This window comes from Mesocricetus auratus, unplaced genomic scaffold (genome assembly GCF_017639785.1).
Source record: "Mesocricetus auratus isolate SY011 unplaced genomic scaffold, BCM_Maur_2.0 Super-Scaffold_100676, whole genome shotgun sequence".
Classification (NCBI taxonomy): domain Eukaryota; kingdom Metazoa; phylum Chordata; class Mammalia; order Rodentia; family Cricetidae; genus Mesocricetus; species Mesocricetus auratus.
In genome coordinates this window covers 100,333,762-100,352,305 of record NW_024429266.1, presented here as the reverse complement: position 1 = coordinate 100,352,305, position 18,544 = coordinate 100,333,762, and the positions used below count along the sequence as shown (strand labels likewise).

At 43.2% G+C, this 18,544-nt stretch overlaps 1 protein-coding gene across 3 annotated transcripts; it reads right to left on the bottom strand.

The window, feature by feature from the left end:
- Positions 1–4,902: 4,902 nt before the first annotated feature.
- Positions 4,903–17,384, bottom strand: LOC101825779 (zinc finger protein 124-like). 3 transcript variants are annotated; one of them, XM_013123073.3, is made up of 4 exons: positions 17,224–17,384; positions 9,935–10,061; positions 9,682–9,742; positions 4,903–9,047 (listed from the first exon to the last, which is right to left on the bottom strand). In XM_013123073.3, exons 1-4 carry the CDS (start codon positions 17,224–17,226, stop codon positions 7,289–7,291), a joined length of 1,950 nt encoding a protein of 649 aa, XP_012978527.1. In that variant the 5' UTR covers positions 17,227–17,384; the 3' UTR covers positions 4,903–7,288. The 3 variants fall into 3 exon arrangements, with proteins under 3 accessions (XP_012978527.1, XP_021090498.1, XP_040593821.1); XM_021234839.2 differs by having other exon boundaries at positions 4,903–9,044; XM_040737887.1 differs by lacking the exon at positions 4,903–9,047 and having other exon boundaries at positions 9,678–9,742.
- Between the last annotated feature and the right edge of the window lie 1,160 nt (positions 17,385–18,544).

Here is an 18,544-nt window from a genome sequence, read left to right as displayed (position 1 = left end):
TCTGAGGTACCTGATGCTGCAAGGGGTAGTTTAACAGCTAAGCTGGGTCTGTAACTGAGCTCCCTAAGTGTCAGGATTAGAGAATGACAGGCCAAGGAACTTAGAGACAGGCCACATCATACTCTCTCTAGCACTAAAGCTTGTGGTCTCAATGAACAATCTTTGTTTCAGCATTAAGGGTAGAGAGAGGCAGCTGCAGAGGGGGGTGACCTCAGCGATATCTAGCCATATCTAACACTGTGGACCTTACACAAATGTCTGTGAGATGACTAAATGCCCACTCAGTTGCTATGAAAGACTTCTGCCGGGGGTTGGGGATTTAGCTCAGTGGTAGAGCACTTGCCTAGGAGGCACAAGTGCAAGGCCCTGGGTTCCCTCCTCCTCGGGGAGTCGGGGGAGAGACAAAATAGAGGAGATGGTTCAGCAGTTAAGAGCACTGTCTGTCTTTCCAGAGGACCTGAGTTCAATTCCCAGCACCCACATGGCAGATTACAACTGTCTGTAACTCCAAGATCTGACACCTCACACAGACACACATGCAGGCAAAACACCAACGCACATAAAATAAAGTAAAATAAAATAACTAACTAAAAGATTTCTACTCAGGACTCTTGGGAGGCAGAGGCAGGCAGATCTCTGGTGAGTTCCAAGCCAACCTGGTCAACAGAGTGAGTTCCAGGACAGCCAGGTCTCTTATACAAAGAAACCCTGCCTCGAAAAACAAAACAAACAAACAAAAAACAAACAAACAAGACTTTTTATCTCTTTCAGCAATGTGTGAGGGCAAAAAAATACAACTCTCACTCCAAAGGGGAGAAGAGGTAATTTATTCTGGAGCTGAGTGACCATGACCTGCAAATACACTCGTGTCACTCCAGCAGCAAGTCCCAGTGTGGCAACAGTATCGCCATGTTGTACAGTCACAAGCCAAAGTCAGTCCAGAGACTTGAAGTAGACTGCTGGAAACGTTGCATAGGTTACAGAAAACGGGGATATTTCTACTGCATGGTTCAGACTGCCTGACCACATGCTTAACCTTCCGGTTGGTGGAAGCAAGTAGTGGACTAAATTAATATCCTTAAGAAGATTTTACCTGATAGCCACAAGGACATTAGGTCCGGCACGGAAGTGGACAAAACGGTTGAAGACAGCCAAAAGTGAATTATAATTAAGCTTTGGACCTGCAACATTCCAACCTCCCCATCACTGAAGCTCTAATCACCTTTAGAGAACAAAGTTGTGTGGCTTCTTTTCTTCTTTTGAATTGACAAAAAAAAAAATATTTTTGAGGCAGGATCTCCCTCTACAGTCCTCACTGGCCTGCACTTGCTATGTAGAGTAGGTCGGCCTCTAATTCAGAGAGCCACTTACCAGTGCCTCCACAATGATGGGATTAAAGACATTCACTACCAGACCCCGAAAATTACATATAGTGTGTGTATGTGTTTCTGTATGTGGGTATGTGCACGTGTGTGGGTATCTGCAGAGGCCCAAAGGGGGTATCAAATCCCCTGGAGCTGGAGTTACAGTTGTTTGTGAGCAAACTGTTGTGGGTGCTGGGATCTGAACTTGGCTCCTCTGAAAGAGCAGAAAGTGTTCTTAACCACTGAGCCGTCTGTCCAGCTCCAAAGTGCAAGGTTTCCTTCCTTCCTTCCTTCCTTCCTTCCTTCCTTCCTTCCTTCCTTCCTTCCTTCTTTCCTCCCTCCCTCCCTCCCTCCCTTCCTTTCTTTCTTTCTTCCTTCCTTCCTCACATTCTTTCTCTTTCCTTTTTTTTTTTTGAGGTGTGTGGGGGGTGGCTGTTCTTCACAAATGCAATGAAATCAGCAAGCCTGCTGTGACTGCAACATTACATACTTAAAACATTTTCAAAACACGAAAGGCATTTCTACTTCTGCCTTTTTTGTAAGTTCCTTTGTAGGCTGTGTGCCCCTGGCCGGTCAGCACCTTTGGCAGAATTATAAGGTGCCCGCACTGAAAGATGGATCAAGAGGAAGCAAAGGAAACGTTTGAACACACTCAGATAAGCAGGAGTTCAAGACCACACCAGTCTCCACACTCAGATAAGCAGGCTGCTGGAGTTCAAGATCACACCATTCTCCATACTCAGAGAAGCAAGCTGCTGGAGTTCAAGACCACACCAGTCTCCACACTCAGATAAGCAGGAGTTCAAGACCACACCAGTCTCCATACTCAGATAAGCAGGAGTTCAAGATCACACCATTCTCCACACTCAGATAAGCAGGCTGCTGGAGTTCAAGATCACACCATTCTCCAGTCCAAGCGCCCCACTTCACATTGAAATTGAGCGCCAGAGCAGATCACTGGAGAACGGCCACAGACACTTAAGAAGGTAACTGGCAGGAGGGGGGGGGAGCATGTAGTCCTCTGCCATGCACAACCCAGACTTGAAACCGTGGCTACTCAAATCTTCAACTTTGCCAAAGGGACATTTTTCCATAGGTCACCTTAAGACTTTCACCTAGCCGGGCGTTGGTGGCGCACGCCTTTAATCCCAGCACTTGGGAGGCAGAGGCAGGCGGATCTCTGTGAGTTCGAGGCCAGCCTGGTCTACAAGAGCTAGTTCCAGGACAGCCTCCAAAGCCACAGAGAAACCCTGTCTCGAAAAAACAAAAAAACAAAACAAAAAAGACTTTCACCTAAATGGTCACTCAGAGGAACACTTTATTCAAGGAACTACCTATCCTAAAAGAGTTTTTCTTTAAGTCTGATCTTCACAGACTTTTCCTCACGCACGTAAGTTACAGATGACCCCCCTGACTCAGCCCTTAAACCTGTTACCGCCTTTGCAGGGCCCGAAGCTCCGCCTACCTCTGACCTCCAGCTTGCTTCATTTGCCTGATGCTCTGCAGCTCCTCACGATCTGAACTTCTTGGGTTAACAGTTCTGATCAGCGGGAAGCCGCATGCTTCCAGGAGGTAGCTGAGCAAGAAATGCCAGGGAACACTTCATTGCCGCCCCACTGATGGGTCACAGTGTGACACCCACTCTGGATTGAGGGGCCTCGGTCCTCTGCCCACTGCTCGGTGACCTGCTTCGCGCCAACATGGGTCATGAAACAAGGATGCTGACTCAAAATCTTTTAGTTAAATGCTAGGATGCTCCCGCATTCCACTTCTACTTATGAAATAGAGAAAGCGCTAAGACACTTCATATGGATCTAAAAATGAGGCAGAAGCCTATTGTTTGGCAATGTAAAGACGGTAGCTGTTTCTAGGTAAACACGCCTACTTGGTAGTGGAAGATAACCTTGAACTCCTTGATTGTCTTAATCCTCTTGCCTCCGCTCCTGGGTCTGTCATTTCTGCAGTCACGCTTAACAATCCAGATAAAGTGTCATTAGGTAGCTCTGGGTCCCTGAAGACACACCTGCAAAATTCCATGGAGCAGTTCTAGGACGACACCTCCTGACAAGCAGTGGTCCACCTGGAAGGTGTAGCCGGGAGGGCTGTGTAGGCATCACAGCCACTAGTGTAAGGAACCTGTTGTGTGAAACAGAATTCTTGAAGCAAGGGGGAAGCAAGATTTGAAAGGCAGTCTGGGAGATGAAGGCATTGTTCAGGGTCAGTGCAGAAGCAGGGGACAGGCAAGAGCCTCCTGAAACAAGCAGGTGACAGGATAGGGGGGCCTGCTGGAGGGGGACAAGATAGTCACCAGGCCATTAGATCTTGACGGCTCTCTTATATTGATAGTGGATGATGGAAGAGGAGTTTGGGGCCAGAAATAAACCGAAGAGTACCTACCTTCTGGCACAGGGTGATAGTGAATCTTCATTAGTTTGAGTGCATACAGAATCACCATAAAAACACACCTCTTGGTCTATGAAGGGCGTTTCCAGGGAGACCCACCCAGAAGATGGGTGGAACCATTTCAAGCACTGGGATTCAGGGTGAGGGCTGGGTGCATGAGATGAGCACCAATCTGACTATAGAGGTCAACCAGTTGTTTCATTTCTATCCACACAGCTAAGGCTGCTCTTCTCACCATATTTTCCCTTCCATGAGGGACTCCATGCCTTCTTAAATCTTGATTGAAAATACAGGCTTCCTTCCTTAAATTGCTTTAGTTTTATCTTTTTTTTTTTTTTTTTTGACTTTCCATACAGGGTTCCTTTGCATGGCACTGGCTGTCCTGGAACTCTATAAACCAAACTGGCCTTGAACTCTACAAGCCAGCAGCTTGTATGTTTTAGAATATATAGACTCTAATGCCTGACAGTGGTGGCACATGCCTTTAATCCCAGCACTTGGGAGGCATAGAGTCAAGCGGACCTCTGTGAGTTTGATGCCAGTCTGGTCTACAGAGTGAGTTCAAGATCAGACTCCAAAGCTACAGAGAAACCCTGTCTCACAAACACCAAAAAACAAAACAAAAGAATATACAGACTTTAGATTTTAGCAAGAGAGAGATGAAAGTATAAGACTATTTGGAGCCAGATGTGGTGGCCCACATCTTTAATCCCAGCACTTGGAAGACAGAGGTGGGCAGATCTATGAGTTCAAGAACAGCCTGGTCTACAGACTGGGGTCCAGGACAACCAGGGCTATACAAAGAAACCCTGTCTTTTTGGGATTAAAAAATCTATTTGGGAGGAGATGAGATCATTGGGCAGAGAAAAGAGGAAAATAGATAAAAAATGGGCAAAAAGAGTCAAAGTACCTAGTATACATGTGTCAAAATATGACAAAACCCATTACTTTGCACAATAATATATACCATTTTTAAGGAAGAAATAATATGCAGAAGAAATTACTTTCCCCAATCTGGACCTAATGTAAACATTCTGAAAATGACTAATCTAAGGTTTAATGTTCACTAGATTGAGTATAATTTCTTTCTATATTTACCCCTTCCTATGGGTTTATCAGAACATAACCAAATGGGTAATTGGAAACATTTATATTTGTGAAGAGCAGGAAACAGTAAATTGGAGGAAACACTGTAGTGTTGGTGTAGTAACTCAGAAAAGTAAAAACTGGACCAGGATAATGGTGTTCAAAGTAAAGTCAAATCTGCTGCTATGAAGGCATGAGTACCAGACATATACCACTAGGCACTTCTCCTTAATAACTATGACGAAAGAAAAGGACACTCTATAAGGTTGGCTGTAAAACTGACAAAACATACAACATTCTGAATTATGAAAATGAACAAAGCACCCTCTCTTCACTAATGTGAGTAGTAACTCTCATGAACTCAAAGGCCCTTCACTGCATTATTTGAGGCCTTCCACATAACAACTCCTATGACTGCCAAATACAGAATTATACTCACATCTCAGTACATCCAACACAGAGGCACCTCACTATATATAACCAACCCCACAAATCCCTGGAAGTTAAACATCAATCCTGCCAGAATGTCTATGGAATGTTATTACTGGTGAAACATATTTGCTTCCTGTATATAGACAGATTTAGTACAATTTATTACATGGTACTCAGAGTCTTTGGCAAGAGGCGCTGATGCCAACATATCTCTTAGTATAATGACTGGAGGAGAAATTACAATAAAAACCCATGATACAACAATATAAGCATCATTTATGTGAGGAAAAATCATTAATTATATATGTACAATAAAAATGGCTTGTGACATGAAAAAAAACTAGGAAAGCTTGTAAATGTGATGTGATCTATGATTATAGAGTGACATTTATGCCTACCTAAGTAGACTAAGAATGGACACTTGTTAATCTACAACTGGTTTGAAAATAGTTTAAAGGACATAGAGACCAGAAATGTTAGGAAAAAACACCAGGCAGAGAGAAAGTTAAGAAATAAAAACATGGAAGACAATGACAGTCTACAAAAAAAATGGTTAAGAACTTGTCATATGAACTAAAAGGGAAAATCTCAATAATCACAAAGTCATTTTTCCATGATACATTAATCTGAAGGGCTTGAAAACAAGATCTTTTTTTATGTCTTCTGGAATTACAAGTAACTATCAACTCATCAGCAAATGTACAGAAATTAAAAATAAAAGGAAAAAAACCTGATTCAATGCAAAAACAGATTTCACCAATTAAACTTGTATGCACTATTGCTTTAAGAAACCTTAACAAATTAATGTAATGATAGTGCACCTTTTTTCTTTTCTTTTTGGCTTCCATCTCCTGCACTTGAACAATTCTCCACTTCACATATTCTGTTTAAAGATAATTTTCTAGGAGCTGGAGAAATGGCTCAGTGGCTAAGAGTGTGCAATAGTCTTGCAGAGAACTGGATTCAGTTCCCAGCACCCACAGGGGGCAGCTCATGACTGCCTATAATTGCAGCCCTAGATTATCTGATGCCTCCTTCTGGTCTCTGCAAGGCACTACAAGAATGTGCACTAATTCACACAGACACATGCATGTGCATATACTTTAAAAAATAAAGAGATAATATTTTTTAATACTTTAAAAAATAAAGAGATAATTTTTTTTAGAGCAAAAATGTGAAGCATGGAGACCAAAAGGATTCTTTTAAGAATGAACTACTGGGCTGGGCAGTGGTGGCGCATGCCTTTAATCCCAGCACTCGGGAGGCAGAGGCAGGCGGATCTCTGTGAGTTCGAGGACGGGCTGGACGGATAGCCTCCAAAACAATACAGAGAAACCCTGTCTCGTAAAAACCAAAAAAAAAAAAAAAAAGAATGAACTACTGATGCTGGATGTGGGTGCAGACATCATTCACCCAAACATTTAAAGGTTGGGACAGGAAGACAATTGGATCAAGGCCAGACTGGCTTACATGGCAAGACTATTTCTGAAAAACAGAAACAAATCCCTAATAAATTCCAATAAAGACAATGTATTTACAAAGTTTTCTTCAGATTTTGGATTTTCTAAAACAAACAAAAATTTGTATCCAGTCTTCCATGTTATTGACATTTATGGAAATGAACATATGAGAAATCTCCAAAGTACTGTGCCACTCTTTGCTACTACTGAGTTTCTCGTGCTTGACAAGAAAAGATTTTCACTGGGGAAGCAATTGCACATGTGTCCACATTTGGACATCTCTTCTAGTCAAACATACAAACATGTTTTTTTCTTTTTTTCTTGAAACAGTCTTACTATCCAGCCCTGGATGGCTGAGAAACCAGTATATAGACCAGGCTGGCCTTGAACTCTGAGACTCCCTGCCTCTGCCTCTCAAGTTTTGGGACTAAAGATATGCTACGGCATGCCTGGCTCAAACATGTTCTTTCTTAATCCATGAATAGGACCAAAGGGTGTTCCACAAGCTTAACCTTTATAGTTCTCTCTGAATGCAGTCTTAGGTTATGAAGTCTTTTCAAGTTCTGTATTCAAGGTTACGGTCTGGTGAGTTCTTCTATGTCTGTGGAAAGAACTATAGTAACTGAAGGCTTTCCCACATTCTGTACACACAAAGGGTTTCTCTCCAGTGTGGCTTCTTTCATGTGATTTGACATAACGAAAAGAACGGAAGGGTTTCCCACACTGCGAACATATGAAGGGTTTCTCTCCAGTGTGGATTCTTTCATGTATTTTGAGGTAACTAGGGGAACGAAAGGCTTTTCCACATTGCACACATGCATAAGGCTTCACTGTAGTGTGAGCTTTCTCATGTCTTCTCCATGATATGCGACTACAGAAGGCTTTCCCGCATTGCTTGCATAAATAGGGCTTTTCTCCAGTGTGAGTCTGTTTATGACTGTGAAAGGTACTGAACCAACTGAAGCTTTTCCCACATTGCTTACAAACGTAGGGATTCATGCCACTGTGAATGACTTCATGTCTTCTTAAATGATACAAAGAAAAGAAGGCTTTTCCACATTGCTTACATATATAGGGTTTCTCTCCAGTGTGTGTTCGTTCATGTATTTGAACCTGACGAGAAGACCTGAAGGCTTTCCCACATTGTTTACATAGATAGGGCTTCTCTCCAGTATGGATCAATTCATGGTATTGAAGGGAACCGAGAAAAGTAAAAGCTTTCCCACATTCCTTGCACACATAAGGTTTTTCTCCAGTGTGAGTTCGTTTATGAATCTGAACTTGTTTAGGAGATCTGAAGGTTTTTCCGCACTGCTTACATACATAGGGTTTCTCTCCGCTATGCATCAATTCATGGTATTTAACTGAACTGTGACTGGTAAAGGCTTTACCACATTGCTTACATACACATTCGCCAGAATGAATGATTTTATGTGTCCGAAAAGCACTTTCACAGCTGAAAACTTTCTCACATTGCAAACACACGAAGAGTTGCTCTCCTGTGTGGGTCCGTTCATGTTTTCGGAAGGCACCGGAAGAAGCAAAAGCCTTACCACATTTTGTGCATTTGTAGGGTTTCTCTCCACTGTGCATCATTTCATGGAATCGAAGTGAGCTACGATCAGTGAAGGCCTTCCCACACTGCTTACACACATAGGGCTTTTCTCCAGTGTGAATTCTCTCGTGTGTTAGAAGGGAACTGGAACGGGCAAAGGTTTTCCCACACTGTTTACACATATAGGGCTTCTCACCAGTGTGAATTCTTTCATGTATTTGTAGGGAACTAGGAAAAGGGAAGGCTTTCCCACACTGCTTACAAACGTAAGACTTTTCTCGGCTGTGATATTCTTCATGCCTTCTAAAAGAACTGGAAGAAGTAAATACTTTCCCACATTGCTTACACTCGTACTGTTTTTCTCCAGTAGAAGTCTTGTCTTTGTTTTGAGCAGATATGAGACACCTAACATTTTCATTACAGTGACTAGTTTCAGGTTTCTCCCCAGTGTGAATTCTTTTGTGCTTCTGAAAGATTGTGGAAGAACTGGAGGTACCCCCAAATTCCTTATGTTTATATAACTCTTTTCCATATTCCTGAGTGCCATAGGGTTTGTGTCCTGGGTGAGGATGTGGAGGGACATTTAGAGATAAATGGCCAATAACCACTTCTCCATACACATGGCTTTCATATGTGGGAACTCCTGGACATGATTTCTGGTTCACAACATGCTCTGGAATCCAGTTAAAGATTTCTGCACACTGACGACCTTCTGTATACTCACAGAGTCTCTCCAGCAACTGGCTACTGCAAAAAATAAAAGTGCATTATTAAAAATTGTTTATTAAAGCTTATCACAATAAGTGTTAGTCATAGACCCTGTAATGATTTTTTTAATGTCTGAATTGAATGTTCTACAATACGGTTTAAGGACATCGACAATTAAAACAGAGGTATCCATGTGTAGTTGTGTTAACACTGTTTTCATTACAAGCAAATGCTGAATCTCTATTTAAATGCATTTTCAATACTAGTACATTTTTGATGTACCAGTGACTAAAATAATGTTGGATTCTGACATACTTGTATATCATTTATGAGTTATCTTGACAATTTGTCCTATTCTAAAAAGAAATTTTATTTTTATTTCATATAGAATGCATAATCAATGTTTGGAGATAAATCAGTACATTTTAAATAATATTATGTACAGAGTAGAGATAATATATATGAACCATGATAAAGTATGACTTGTGGCATCATGATGCTCCAGCTGTTACTAATACTCGGATGTTCTGATTGCTGAAGGTTAATGTGTAAGCAGATTTGGAGGAGATTTGCTGAAATGAAAGCCATATGGAGCTGGATTTATTTGTATCTATCACTTGCTAGCACACCAAGAGTCCTGAGGAACACTGCTGTCTCTTAGAGTACAAATTACCTTAGTTTTCTCCAGAGATTTTCATACTCATGTTCAATGTTTTGGTGTTCCCAATTGTTTCCTAAAATACAGACCAAGAAAAATGAATTACTGCTATAGGGGAAAAAAGATTCTAGCTAAAGTAAAAATTATCCCACCTGAAATATTCACCCACAGTGTTCCTTTTGCACAATCTAATTCATGCAGTAGGAATGATGAGCAAAAAAACACTTATTCTTTCATTGACTAAGCAAGAAAATAATGTCATCTTTACCTATAGAGGCCAGGTTCCTCAAGGTTTCCTGCATCACATCTTTGTAGAGGTCCTTTTGAAATGGATCCAGCATAGCCCACTCCTCCAGGGTGAAGTTCACAGCCACATCCTCAAAGGTCACCGACTCCTAAAAAGAACACACATATATTTCCAGGAGAAAAGGTGAGCCTTCCAGTACTGGAGATCTAGGCTTACTTCATAAGAACTTGATATGATGCTATGTTCCACATGTATTCAAGTCATGTCCTTATTCCTACATACAGTTTCATATTGTATGCTGATTTTTCAAAGAGCAATTCTAACCAGATTGGAGATACTTGGTAAAGCAAAAGCAGAATGAGACTACCCCTGTGCTGAAAATTCTACTGCACAGATCCTCCTAAATTTTTTATAGAACTTTTGATTACTTAATACCCACAAGAGAGTCAATACTGACTGTTGTGAGACTACATAATCTTATGCATACTAAAGAAAATGTTCTGCCTTTCCTGTGGTATGGAAACTGTTACTGGGAAGGATTCCTCTTCAATCCAACTCTAAAGAATGGTATGGCTTTTCCAAACAGTTGAAGCCAACCATATGCTACATTTATTTACTTATTTATTTATTATTTTATACAGTGTTCTGCCTGCATGTTTGCCTGCAGGGCATCAGATTTCATTATAGATAGTTGTGAGTTGCCATGTGGTTGCTGGGAATTGTACTCAGGACCTCTGGAAGAGCAGTCAGTGCTCTTAACCTCCGAGCCATCTCTCCAGCCCTCATATGCTCCTTTTATAACTTCAGTGTCTTTGCAATATTTTTGTATGGTCATCAGGAATTACTAAGCGGGCTTAGTGGATACAATTGAATCTATTGTCACAACTTGTTAGGGACCTCAGTATATCCTCAGTGAATGCACTAAAAACTATTTAGAAGCATGTCCTAGTTTTTTTTTATAGATCATTCTTAATTTCAAAATTAAAAGCTGGGCACGGTGGTGAATACCTTTAATTTCAGCACTTTTAGCACTTGGGAGGCAGAGACAGGTGTATTTCTGTTCAAGGCCAGCATAGTCTATATAGTGAGTTCCAGCTAGAGCTACAGAGTGAGACCCTGTCTCAAAACAAGCAAACAAATAAAGATAAAATAAACTAAAGATAAACTAAGTAAAAATCGAATGAACTCATTAAAGCGAGTCCACAGTATTAGTAAACAAAAGAAACTGGAGGCCATACCAATAAAGCCATACTTGCGTACAGAGGCAAAATATGCTTTTCTAAAAATAATCTTGTCAAAGACAATAAATATATTGTGCTTAGTGCAAAAATGGTAAAAATTATGAATAACTTTCAGTTTTTAGTACTTCCTTCTCACCATAAATCCACCTTACAGCTTTGCTTGTAAAAGAAATGTCTGTAAACTGTCACCATTGCTGTAAACTGGATTTGTTTAGGAATGTTTGAGTGGGGTGGAGGGCGGGTGGGAGGAAGAAGAAATAGCTCAACAGTCAAGGACACTTGCTGGCCTTGCAGAGGGTCCAACACCCACATCAGACAGCTCAGAAGCACTCCTGTTCCGGGGATCTCTCTGGCCTCCATGGACATCACGCACATACAGACGAGCAAACACACACAAGTACACACAAATAAATAAAATTTAAAAAGAGGTGAGCCGCGGCAATCATGAACTCTCAGGAGAGAAACACTTGTATCTATCTGTATACCCACTGATGAGCCCACCAAAATAAGATGGTTATTTCCAAATTCAGAATCACCCGCATGGCCTCCATTAAACTCTGTGGGACAGTAAACAAATAAAAAATAATGCCTATGGACAAGAGATTTGCAAGGAAGAAACAGAGAGGGCAGGATGAAAAGGATTAAGAGACAGTGTGGGGGAGAATAGCCAGAATATATCATTTATATGTGTGAAATTGTCCAAGATCAAATGTATTAATAAGATGGAGGGGGTAAGAGTTTAACATGAAACTTCAAAGCACCAAAATTCTACATATACCACTCTGAAGGCAATGAATTGACATTCTCCTTTGAGATCTGTATCTAGAGTTAGCCATGTCTTATTCCTTCTCTGGAGTCTTTTTTTTTTTTCTAATAAGCCCTCTGATCTATTTTTAAAATGTCTCTTAAAACATCTCAAACTGAGTATCATGGTGCATGCCATTAACCCCAGCACTTGGGAGTCACAGCCAGGTGGATCTTGGTGAGCTCAAGGCCAGTCTGGTGAACACAGCCAAGTTCTAGAACAACCAGGGTTACAGGGAGAGACCCTATCATAATAAACAAACAAACAAATAAAAAATAAATTTCCAACTTTGATCCACACTGGCTCACTCTTGTTTCTCTTTGTTAAAAAAAAAAAAGAAAGAATCATTTCATGTATGGACTGGAGAGATGCACTTGCCACAGAAGCCTGCTAACCCGAATTCAATCTCCAGAATCCACGTTCGAAAAAAAACAAGTGAATCTCCCAAACTAGACTCTGACTTTTTAAGTGTGTGTGTGTGTGTGATGTGGTGCATGTATATATGTGAACATGTATATGTCAATGCACTTGCCCCATACATGCATGTACACAGACAAGAAGCTGTCCTGGAGTATTTTCCCCTATTACTGTCCACATTTTTCAGATGGGGTTTCTCCCTAAACCTAGCACTAGTTCCATCTAGAGTGGTAAGCCAGCAAGCATCCTATGGTCTCTCCACCACTGCCTATCTTATCTACCCTCCTACCACCCTCCACACCACCCACCAGCCCTGGGGTTAGAACCGTGCCTGAGTTTCTGGTGATCCGAGCTCAGGTTCTATGTATGTGAGCGCTTTACCCACCGAGCCATGCCCAGTCTTAAAGCTGTTTTACTGGGGGCGGGGGAGAGATGCCTTCTAAAATCTATAAAAATAAGACTTAAAAACGAACCACAAAGTTTAAAAAAAAGTCTTATAAAAGTTGTAGATAGATATAGGGCTGGGGCGACAGCTGAGTGATTAAGAGCATTGGTACTCTTTCAGAGCGCTCAAGTTCAATTCCCAGCACCCATGTCAGGCAGCTCACAACCGCCCTACCTCAGCTCTCAGAGACCTAACACCCTCCCCTCCGCTGGCTTCCTCAGGCACCTGCATACATGTGTGCATATGCACAGAGACATACACACATACATATAAATAAAAATACATCTTTAAAAAATGATTTATTAGAGTAAAACTTTAGGTGGGCAGTGGTGGCGCGTGCCTGTAGTCCCTGCATTCAGGAGGCGGAGGCAGCCAGATCTCTGTGTCTGGAGTCCAGCCTGGTCTACAAAGCAAGTTCCAGGTCAGCCAAAGTGGTTACATATAAAAGTTTAAAGAAAGCAGACGTACATATGATTAGGTTTACTATAATTAAAGTCTACTTCCTAATTCCACCGGGTCAGAATGATAGCTGCTTATTGCCTCCGTCAATCTGCTCCACACACCACACAAAAAAAACCTACAAAAGAATACAGGAGTACTTACATACTTCAACTTCACTTTATAATTTTACTTTTAGCTGGGTCATGGTGACGCATGCTTTTGTTCCCAGGATATGGAAGGCAGAGACAGATGAATCTCTGTGAGTTCTAGTACAGCCTGATCCACAGAACTAGTTCTAGAACAGCTAAGGCTACACAGAAAAACCCTGTCTCAAAACAAAATTTCAAATTTAGGATTCTCAACAATAGATAAACTAAAGCCTCAAAGCCCAGTGATCACAGACACAAGAACAAAAAGAAACAATATTTCTCCATCCACTTGGTGAGACCAGCAGTTAAGCAATTCCAGGATCCCATTTGGGGAAAGGCACCCTAACTAGTTACATTAAGACAAGGATCGCATGCCCAAGGACATCTGATGTCATATGAAAATGAACAGCAGGTGTATAATTTGTCAGAAGAACAGTCCTAAGACTGATACTCATGAAAAAAAGAAAAGAAAAAGGATTTAAAACCAAGATGGAGAGATGGCTCCATTAAGTTAGCTAGGAGTGGTGGTACACACTTTTAATTCCGGCACTCTGGATGCAGAGGCAGGAGGATTTCTGTGAGTTCAGGGTCAGCCTGGTTGGTTTACATTGGGAGTTCTAGGACTGCCAGAACTACAAAAAGAGACTCTGCCTTAAAGGAAAAAAAAGGAAGGAAGGAAGGAAGGAAGGAAGGAAGGAAGGAAGGAAGGAAGGAAGGAAGGAAGGAAGAAGGGAAGGAAAAGGGAGGGAAGGAAGGAGGATCCAATACTGACTGAGTTTGGTTCCCAGTGCCTATGTCAGGCCTCTAACTCCAGGATCTGATACCTCTGGCCTCCCCAGGCACCTGTATTCGTGCACACACACACACACACACACACACACACTCCACTCTGTGGTCCTCTGCTGTGACTCCTCTGATCCACACATGCACAATGAATTTGAGTGTGAAACAAATGATTTATTAACCTGTCTCTTGGCTTCTGCAGGCCTCATCGTTTTAGCCACTCAGCTACAAACCACCTCAATTGCTATCACCTCCTTAATCACAAAAGAAAATTCTAGAATGCTTAAGTAAACCAACATTTTATTTAAAAAAAAATCTGCAATGAGGGAAGAAACCAGACAAAGCAGCCTGCTTTGCTCACAATTACAAAAAGAAACCCTCAATCAGAAAGTTAAATGCTAGGGCTGGAGATGGCTCAGTGATCAAGAGCATTGGCTGCTGACGACCCAGATTCAATTCCCAGCACCTCCAAGGCAACTCCACCCTAGGGGGCCGATGCCTTCTTCTAGACTCTGCAGGCACCAGCCACACACGTGGTACACAGACACAGGCAGGCAAAATTCCCAAATCCGTTAATAATAAAAAAAGTTAAATAGTAAGCTTATTAAATACATGCTCGTCCACCAACAGAAATTGAGACCTTGCCTGAAAGGGGCGTATGAGACACAAATAAGACACTCTGATTGGGCTAAAGAGGAGTGTCTCTTGTGGGGAGTTAAAAACGTGGTGCATAAGAACTCCGAGAGTTCTTGAGGTTCTGTGCCAAACTACAAGACAAAGACCCCACACTCCATCACACTGCACACGCATATGAGCCACCCCGGCCTGGGCCAGCAGACACCAATTCCTGATTCTAACCCTAAAGACTCGGAGGAACTCAGAGAACAACTTTTCTCCAGTAGCCGACTGTGGAACCCTCCGTTCCCCCAGGCTCTCCTACCTTCCATTTGCTCCTGCATGTCCTTATGTGCCAGTTTTTAACTCCCCACAAGAGACACTCCCTTTAGCCCAACCGTCCGGAAGCTTGTGGACCTTGCACAAAGGGCTTCATCCTATTGCAATTCTCCACTCACACACAGTCACAGCCCAACCCAATGAGGATTCTTCATGTTAAAACAATGTTTAGAGAGGCTGGAGAGACGACTCAGAGACTGGCTGCTCTTTCAAAGGGCCTGAGTTCAACTCCCAGCAACCACATGGTGGCTCACACCATCTATAATGAGATCTGGTGGCCTCTTCAGGAGGGCAGGCATACATGCTGGCAGAACGCTGTATACATAATAAATAAAATCTTAAAAAACAAAAACCAATGTTTAGAAACAACCCAAGACCAATAACAGTTATGGTAGGAATCCATCCAAGCCCCTATGCACACAGATCTGTGAATTTTCCTTTCTGTCGAGTCTGGCAGAAGGACTTGGAAAGCTGGGCATTTGTTTCGAGTTAGGAGAATCCTTTGGCCAAGGACAGAGGTCATGGAGTTTAGAGAAAGGTGAGACTCACAGGAAAAACAGATACCACTGAAATGAAAGAGACAGGGTACAGAAAACAGGGTGAGGCCTAATGGGGATGTTTGTCTTATTGGTTGATGAATAAAATACTGATTGGCCAGGCAGGATGATAGGTAGGACTAGGAGACAAGGAGGATTCTGGGAAGTATAGGCAGAGAGGAGTCGTCATGAGATCCCAAGAAGTGATGTAGCTTGGCAGAAACTGCCACTAGCTAACCATAGAGGTCTGGAGGTCTGTACAGATAGACAGGAAGTGATAAAGCTGGGCAGAATCAGAATATAAGCAGGGAATCCTTCTCTTCTCTTCTCTGCTGAGTAGATGCAATATAGACCCCAATGGAGTTAGAGGCCTTTTCCACCCGGTGAGATAAGACCACGTGGAAATACTTAGATGTATAGAAATGGGTTTACAATTAAGACAGAGCTAGCCAATAAGAAACCATAGCCAACGGCCAACAGTTTCATAACTAATATAGCATTTGTCTGTTCATTTGGGACTGATGCAGCTCTGGGACCAGGCTGGCGGGAAAGAGCACACGTTACAGGGGCTGCTCTGAGTTGGGGGGGGGGTCATCAGCTTTCTGGCTGCGCCAAGCAAAATAGGTGACAACTCTGCACTGGTTTATTCTGAGTACCAATGTCAGCAAAACACATAAGGTGCAAATTAATAACTTATCGCAATAATGACACCTGAAAATATATCAAATTATAGGCTACACCTAAACTAACAGGCCTATTGAATGATCATAGGATCAATGCCAAGTGACAGGAACTCTGTCACAGGGAAGGACGTGTCTCTGCTCCAGGACTCCAGATCCAGGGCAGTTTCTCCTGCCATGAGGACCTCAGCTGGCTTCTAGAAACACCCTGCGCTCTGGACATGCATGCAATGGGCATCTCCGAATCCTCACCGCTAAGTCTTCAGTTCTCTGCCTCCAACTTGAGGAGAACCTGTCATGTCTTCGGCCTCTTCAACCGTTTTCTAGACATTCAGAAACCTGCACATTCGTATACCACTGTGTGAAATGCTCATGTGTAACCTAACTGCCCGGTGACATTAGTGGTTAAGACTGATATAAAGAGAATCGTGGCTGCCCATGGCCAGCTCGCAAGAGTAATCAGGTGGACTCGTCAGACCGTGGCCAAACCGACAAAGGCTGTGAAGTGACTGGCTGTCGTGGAGACATAATGATACTCTGCTGCTCTGACAACGTGCACAGAACCCGGGATCACCACACCCCTCCTCACCCTCCGCCTCCCGGCTCCGCACACGAGCCCTAAACCGAGTGTCCCCTCGACTCCCCGCCTACTCCGCCCAGGCTGCAAAGAGGCGGGCGCCCGGGTCACCCGAGACGCTGCTGCAGCGCTGAGCGCTCAGCGAGGGACAGCACCGCGACTCTGCCTGCTGACCCAGCTCCACCCAGCGGAGCCAGAAAGGACTCAGCCGCCCCAGGAGGCCGCGTCCCCGGGGTCGCCTCCGCTTGCAGCAGCCTCCTCCTGACGCCCTGCCGCACGCACCATTTCCAGAGACCGGGACTTCTGATGTCCTCCTGAGACTCTTGCAGTCAGTGGAGAGGACGCAGATACCGAGGGGAGAGATCTGGGGGCCTCAGCCAGAGACACAGAACGACAATATGGCGGGGACACACAATGGCACCCCAAATGTTGTGCAGCCTCCGTCACCGAAGACCAAAACTCCTCATTGGACAGTTCGCACAGTCACCAAACGTTCTCCCTGATTGGCTAAAACCCCGCGGATCCGCCTCCTGGATCCTGAGTGACAGGGGAAGCATCTCCTAACCGGCAGGTTAAAGTCATTGAGATCCCCGCAGAAGACTTCACAGCCGCCCTGCTTCCCACTCTGGAGAGCACCTAGCCCCACCTGCGGAAAACGTGCGTTTAAAGCGCAGCTTAGCCGGGCTCTGCAGTGACTTGTTCAGTGGGAATGTCTGCCGCTTTCCCCTCAAAGGGAGGGTGCCGGGGTACTTAGAGAATCTCACAGTGTTTCTGGAGGCCACTCACGTCCTCAGAGAAGACTGCCAAAGGCAGTGCAGAAATCTCGGGAATGGCTTTCTTACAAGTAATTTCTCAATCTGTTTTCAAACAATGAATACGAACAAAATTGCAGGCAGGCAATGAAATATAACATTTGAATTTTAAATATGAATTATGAAATATCAATTATGGATCATTGATTATGAAAGTGGAATATTAAATATGAATTATAAATCATGGAATATGGGTTGTGGATTATGAATTATTAATTACGAAATATGAATCATGAGTTATGAAATATGACTTATAAATCATGAAAGATTAATTATGGGTTATAAACTATGAAATATGAATTATAAATGTGAATTATGAAATGTAAAATATGAATTCTTATTAAAAAATATGGGCAGAACCACCGGAGACCTGAGGACTGCACACAGCAGATCCGGATCCCACACCGACGGGATTCAGCCCTCCCAGACACTGCCAGCATCCACATCCCAGTCTCCACCCATGGGGCAGGGAAGGTGAGGCAAGCCTAACTTCCGGTGGCCTGAGCAGAACCACTGGAGACCTGAGGACTGTGCACAGCAGACCAGGATCCCAGGTGGTCGTGATTCAGCCCACCCAAAGACTGTCAGCTTCCAAGTCCCAGTCTCCACCCACTGGACAGGCGAGGTGAGGGTCCAGCCTACCTAGAGTTTACTAAGGTCCTGATACTAGGACAGACTCCATCCACGCAAGAGGAAAGCCACCAGGGTATTGGACCTGCTTCCACCCACTGGAAAGGGGTCACATACCCACCGGGGAGGAAGAGACTTCTTCTGCATGACGGGAAAGAGAC

What these genes read in the sequence shown, in the direction of transcription:
- LOC101825779 (XM_013123073.3), bottom strand. An exon ending in GAGGAACCTGGCCTCTATAG is followed by an intron (nt 9,743 to 9,934) that starts GTAAAGATGACA and finishes TCTGTATTTTAG; the next exon opens with GAAACAATTGGGAACACCAA. An exon ending in AATCTCTGGAGAAAACTAAG is followed by an intron (nt 9,048 to 9,681) that starts GTAATTTGTACT and finishes TATTTTTTGCAG; the next exon opens with TAGCCAGTTGCTGGAGAGAC.